Source organism: Haplochromis burtoni, unplaced genomic scaffold (assembly GCF_018398535.1).
Source record: "Haplochromis burtoni strain Fernald_Lab_line unplaced genomic scaffold, NCSU_Asbu1 Contig_549, whole genome shotgun sequence".
NCBI classification, from domain to species: Eukaryota; Metazoa; Chordata; class Actinopteri; order Cichliformes; family Cichlidae; genus Haplochromis; species Haplochromis burtoni.
Window position 1 is genome coordinate 93,474 of NW_024582910.1, and position 6,321 is coordinate 99,794.

Genomic DNA, 6,321 nt, shown 5'->3' on the forward strand with positions numbered 1-6,321 from the left:
ATTTTTGCCATAATCGAGCAGCCCTACCTTAAATGTATCCTGTGACGTTAGCATGCTTTTGACTGCTTTGGTGTAAGTTTAATCAGTGAGCAAATCAAACACTCACAGTTATTTGTTTTGTGCATTAGGTTTGGCCTGCAGCAGACGCATCCTTTGGGAGCACACCAGGGGGCGCTATACGTGTGTACAGTGTGGCCATGTAGTAACCAACCGCAAGGAAATGACCCTGCACATCAGCAGTAAACACGGCACCATCAAAGCTGTAGAAGATACAGGGAGCTCTGCTACTAACACTTAGTGTGGCAACTCTAGTTGTCTGTATGTGTCGAGGTTTTAGCCAAATTCTGAGTGCTGGCTGTGCACAGCAGGGTTGACTCAGAGCGAAACACCCGCAGGAGTTATGTGCATGTATCTGCTTGGGTAATGATGCTAAGAAAATTGTATATTACTGTTTCTGTAGAGCATCTAACATCTTCACCTCTTGAATAAAAGGTTCAGACGTTTTTGTGAAAGTTTTTGTTTAAATATCTGACTTTTGGGTCACTCCAGTACAAACAAGAAGACCACAGAGAAGATTAAAGGAGGACATGCAGAGGTTTGGCGTGACATGAGATGAAGGCAGATGTGACCAACTCTAAAGAAAAGCTGAAAGACGAAGAGGAGTGCAATAGTTTTAAATCACTAAACCCTGTTCAGTGAATGAACAGTGAGTTAACTTAAGTAGTTACTTCCTCCAAAACATCACCTTGTCTTTTAGACCCCATTCATGCAAGACTGTGTGTTGACACACCTCTCTGCATTGAGTCATTAGTTATTATCTTTGGCTCTCTTCTATAGTGTTGTCTTATCTCTCACCTCCAGCCAATTCTTAAAAGGGAGTTTTTCCTTCCCACTGTCGCCCAATGCTTTCTCATAAGGGCTTATCTGTATTGTTGGGTTTTTACCTTACAGTATTAAGCACCTGTAGCTCACTGTTCTTGTGATTTGGTGCTGTGTAAATAAAACTGAATTGAATTGGTTCGATCCTTGGCTGCTCCAGTCTGCATGCCAAATATCTTTTGACAATATACGGAACCCAAGTTCCCCTCTGATGCATCCAAAAGCACTTCCGTATAGAAGTCCTTGCATGAATGGGTAAATGAGGGAAGTTGTATAAAGTGCTTTTACTCTACAGGTAGAGTAAAAGCACTTTATATAAAAACCAGTCAACTAGATTACAAATCCAAGATCACTTATTGTACAGTAATAGTTGTGCACTGCACATGCATCACACTCCCATCACCAACAGGTGTTTAACACAAGTCCCAGAACTGCTCCTTAATAAATGTCCAGCTATTAGAGGGGTGGGTGGTGTGGACACTCAAGCCTTTTTCAGATTTTGTAGGTGGCACTGTTGGGCCAATTTGTAACATCCAATGAAAAGAGTTAACCTGAAAAGTTCACATCACATTCAAGGTGCGTGCTAAATTTCACGACCTTTTAAGCTTTCCAAACCCCTCAATTATCATGTCACCAGGGTGCACCATTAAATAAAAACAAATTTCATGTCAAAGCATCATTAAAACCTGATGTACATAAACTAAACATACACTAAGACCAACTCCTTAAGGCTTTTCATGTCCAAAGTTCAAGTTGCTCAAGTGTAACCACCTTGAAGCTATACCTCAAAGTGTAAAACATGATATTTTCTGTGCGTACTAAGTGGAGATGTGATGATTGTTAAACACTCCAAATAAAAAATGTGTTCAGGGGCACGCCCTTATCACAATTGAGAAGTTTGAGCCAGATTGGACACGGTATTATAATAAAAATGTCATGGCAAATGATTGAAATTTGCTGTGGAGCCATAGATGCACCCTATAGCCCAGGTCTGTTGTGTACACTGAACAATTATTCAAGATTCAAAAGCTTTATTGTCAATACAGCAGTATACAAAGTATAATCAAATGCTGTTTCACCCCAAGCCCCCTATGGTGCATTTATAAGTATATAAAAGATATATCTCCAAGAGATATACAACTAGGAATTACAAATAAATAATATGCTAAGTTTCGGTAAAATTAAGGGATAAAAATATATCAATTACTAACTATACAATACTATAATGATGACTATACAATACTGCCTGTACGATAAACAAAGGCAGGACAGAGACAATACAAAGTGGGTTGTGCAGTGTAATTGCATACCATGTTCAAGTTATTGTCAGGATATCATAGACAAGACAAAGACATGTGCAAGATGCAAAGTGTGCAAATATAGTATAGTATAATTATAATATAATTATAACGTTTATTGAATGAACACTTTGAAAATAGTAAAATCGGCACCAGTTTTATCTTCAATTCAAAATATTGGACTTCCTGTTTGGTTTGATCAAGGAGCCCAGAGGCTTTTTGTCCCTCTTTGCTTGTTATATGTGTACATTTTTCATTCATGTAGCTCAAACTACGTGTCCGTCCGTAGTACTTCATTATAGTCTGCATAGGTGGCGCTCTAGAGCCATTTTCAAATGTCCCAAACAATAACGTGTCTGTGTATTTGAGCACGTTTAGGCCCCGGAAAGTCGATTAATTTGCCTGAAAAACAATAACAATAATAACGATTGAGGGAGCAGTGCTCGGTAATAATAGTAGACTGTAGTAGTCGTCCCGGTGGGTCCTCCCGGCTTTACTTTGAAATTCTCCACCGGTCTGCAATGCCGGCCGGACTCTTTTGACACGCCCCTCTCGTCTTGTGACCGGCAGACTTCACAGCCAATCACAGGGTACCATCTGGAAACATGGCGTCTGGCTTTCTGTGGAGATGCGCGGTGCTTGTGCTCTGCATACACATGCTTTGTTCTGTAGAGACCGAGACTAAAGCAAAGGCCAAGAAAAAGAAGGACATCCGAGACTACAATGATGCTGACATGGCACGGCTCCTGGAACAGTGGGAGGCAAGTTTTCCCGTCCACAGCCTTCAGATGTTAGCAGCTGTTAGCCGCTGGCTAGGTGTCGTGAGAGATCATTAGCCCAGCTAAGTCTGAGTGTTTAACTGATATATTGGTGGAAGTGCTAGGGGTTACTATTAGATGCTGGACTCTTTCGTCGCTACAGAAAGACTAAACACCACAGTCATTATAAGAGAGAGACGTGGCACACGTTCCACAGTGGGAGAGATGCGGGGTATTCTTTCCAGAGGAAGTTGTTTTAGGGTAAACTCCACAAGAGGTTATTATAATTTCACTGGTTAATCAATACATACAGTTTTTTTGGTTCCGGTGATCCTTTTAAAATGTTTATTTATTTTTCAAAAGCAGTTTTTCCTTTTCACTGTCGCCAAGTGCTTGCTCATCATTTGATTGTTGGGGTTGTCCATTATTGTGCCTTTACCTTACTGTATTAAGCACCTTGAGGCGACTGCTGTTGTGCTTTGGTGTTAAATAAGTCAAACTGAATTCAAAGTAAGCCAGCAGTCTGATAGCAAAGCGCTCTGTTGAGTGATATGAAGTTATCCACATTGTAAAAGACTGAGTGTATAGATATAGGTTAGCTTAAGTATATGATTGTCTCTTTTGCTTAGCTTGATTTTATTGTCAGTCCTACTTTTCAGAAGGAGGTACCTCCTACTTTCAGTCTGAAATAATCACTAAATGATACAATGAGTCATCCTATTTCCGAATATTCCGTTCGGTCTCTTTTAAACCAGTTATTTTAGGGATAAAAACATGACTTAAAAAAACAAGAGTGCCATTTGTTTAAAATAAAAAACAAAACTTAACATCATCTAAATATTTGTGTCTAGAGTTCAGGGGTGGTTCCCTGGTTCAACACTCCGAATCAAATTATTAGTTCATTAACAGGCCTCTGGAGAGCTTCATGGCATGTTGAGGAGTTAATTTAGCCATTTAAATCAGCTGTGTTGGATCAAGGACACGTCGGCCCTTGAGGCCTGGAGTTTCGTCCAGACATGCTATAGTGTGAGAGTGGAAAGTATAAAATAGATTCAAACGAGTGAGAGGCTAATAGCAAGCCATTTTCCAGTATTAGCTGCTGTTTCATCTTAAACTGTTGTCATGTTTTGTTTTTTTCTCTCCATGTGGTTTAATAGGCAGACGATGACATCGAGGAAGGTGACCTTCCAGAGCACAAAAGGTCTCCTCCTCCCATCGACTTCTCTAAGGTGAACCCCTCCAAACCAGAGGAGCTGCTTAAGATGTCCAAAAAAGGGCGCACTCTGATGGTTTTTGCCACAGTTTCAGGAGATCCTACAGAGAAAGAGACAGAGGAGATCACAGGCCTGTGGCAGGGCAGCCTTTTCAATGCCAACTTTGATATTCAGAGGTATTTCCTTTCTGACCTTGTTTCGTTTTTTGTTTCTTGTTGTCGTTTGCGTGGGAGTGATTTCTATTTGTAGAGCAGTAACAAACAAACTGTGTTCACTGACAGTCATTTTCAGAACAGTTCAAGAGCCCATTCTGTGATACTGATCAATACTGAAGCATGCATTTATTTATTTATTTATTTATTTTTATTCCAGAATTATCATCACCCTGCCCAATTCATCCCACAGATGTAATATTATCTACAGCTACTCTTAGTACCATTGATGTTAAGTTAGACTCTTTTTCTCCAATTGATCTTTCTGAGTTAACTTCAATAATTACTTCCTCCAAACCATCAACGTGTCTTTTAGACCCCATTCCTACAAAACTGCTCAAAGAAGTCCTGCCATTAATTAATTCTTCGATCTTAAATATGATCAACCTATCTCTAATGATCGGCTATGTACCACAGGCCTTCAAGCTGGCTGTAGTTAAACCTTTACTCAAAAAGCATCTCTAGACCCAGCAGTCTTAGCTAATTATAGGCCAATCTCCAACCTTCCTTTATATCAAAACATCCTTGAAAGAGTAGTTGTCAAACAGCTAACAGATCATCTGCGAGGAAGGTTTATTTGAAGAGTTTCAGTCAGGTTTCAGAGCTCATGCACAGCACAGAAACAGCTTTAGTGAAGGTTACAAATGATCTTCTTATGGCCTCTGACAGTGGACTCATCTCTGTGCTTGTCCTGCTAGACCTCAGTGCAGCGTTCGATACTGTCGACCATAATATCCTATTAGAGCGATTAGAACATGCTGTAGGTATTACAGGTACTGTGCTGCAGTGGTTTGTATCATATCTATCTAATAGACTCCAGTTTGTGCATGTAAATGGAGAGTCCTCTTCACACACTGAGGCTAATTATTTTTCCTTCCCACTGTCGCCAAAGCTCTTGCTCAGAGCGGGGCGTCTAATAGTTGGGGTCTTTGCATTATTGTAGGGTCTACCTTACAATACAAAGGGCCTTGAGGCAACTGCTGTTGTTATTTGGTGCTTTATTAATAAAAACTGAATGTTTCCTCTCGTAGGTTCGTGGTGGGTTCCAACAGGGTGATCTTCATGCTGCGAGATGGTAGTTTTGCCTGGGAGGTGAAAGACTTCCTTGTGGCTCAAGAGCGCTGCGTAGATGTTACTGTAGAGGGACAGGTGTTTCCAGGGAAGGCTGCCAACAAGGATGATGCCAAATACAAGCAGCAGAATGAGGTCAACACTAAGAGAAAGAGCAAGAAGAAAACGGAGAGCAAGAAGCCTGATTTGGAGGGAAACCGTGTAAACTCTCTGAAACAGGAGCTCTGATGAGTTTGTGAGTTAGTAATTAACCTTGTGGTCTCATAAATGATGCTTCCCACATCCACTCTGTGAGCAGTGAACTGGTGAGGGCCCACTCGACCACCTGGAGATGTGGAGGGATGAGTGAACTAATGAATTCTGATGGGTAACGTCACCTTCACTGCTCAGCTGGAATCGTCACTCTTTGTCTGACTGGTAACAAACTTTCAGATCATTTTCAATGGAAGCCATATTGATTTCTGTTCAGTCATCACCAGATCAAAAGGAGCACATGCATTTATTGTTAAAAAGGTACTCCACATGAGCACTGTCAAACATTTAATCCTTTGTATCCATGATTGGTTGTGGAATAATTTTTGTGTGGTGCAGGCATGGAGGCACAGATCTCACCGTCCTGTCCTCGTGTGTTTGTAGCATCCACATTTTCTATTTGATTTGATGAGAAAATAAACTTTTGATATCTTTGACTTCCACTGTGAAAACATTGCATTCAGTAGCAAGTGCAGACTTGCTTTCGATTGAGAGGCATGCGTGCAGATATATACAGCAGCGGTCCCCAATTCCCGGGCCTCGGACCGAGTCGTTTGGGTCGGATATTCCTGGGTCTTTTCCTGTGTTGTAGTTGTGTGTCTTATTTTGAAAGAAATATTTATGCATTGCCATGGCA

The 6,321-nt window shown here is 40.9% G+C and overlaps 2 protein-coding genes across 8 annotated transcripts in view; both read left to right on the plus strand.

The window, feature by feature from the left end:
* Positions 1 to 512, plus strand: part of znf414 (zinc finger protein 414) — an 8,436-nt gene extending 7,924 nt beyond the window's left edge. For all 7 annotated transcript variants that reach the window (XM_042214336.1, XM_042214334.1, XM_042214337.1 and 4 more), the window contains one exon: positions 129 to 512. In XM_042214336.1, the coding sequence (XP_042070270.1) occupies positions 129 to 298 (170 nt within the window). In that variant the 3' untranslated portion in view covers positions 299 to 512. The remainder of the gene's footprint in view (positions 1 to 128) is intronic.
* A 2,233-nt stretch (positions 513 to 2,745) lies between these two features.
* On the plus strand, positions 2,746 to 6,121 carry mesd (mesoderm development LRP chaperone). Its single transcript, XM_005947798.3, has 3 exons — positions 2,746 to 2,938; positions 4,093 to 4,325; positions 5,393 to 6,121. The coding sequence occupies exons 1-3, from the start codon at positions 2,783 to 2,785 to the stop codon at positions 5,658 to 5,660; spliced, it is 657 nt and encodes a 218-aa protein (XP_005947860.1). The 5' UTR covers positions 2,746 to 2,782; the 3' UTR covers positions 5,661 to 6,121.
* The last annotated feature ends 200 nt before the right edge of the window (positions 6,122 to 6,321 follow it).

Excerpts from the sequence above, each read along its gene's own strand:
- mesd (XM_005947798.3), top strand. The coding sequence starts at position 2,783 with ATGGCGTCTGGCTTTCTGTGGAGATGCGCGGTGCTTGTGCTCTGCATA. Across the intron at positions 2,939-4,092 it reads GGCTCCTGGAACAGTGGGAG|GCAGACGATGACATCGAGGA; the intron begins GCAAGTTTTCCC and ends GTGGTTTAATAG. Across the intron at positions 4,326-5,392 it reads GCCAACTTTGATATTCAGAG|GTTCGTGGTGGGTTCCAACA; the intron begins GTATTTCCTTTC and ends TTCCTCTCGTAG.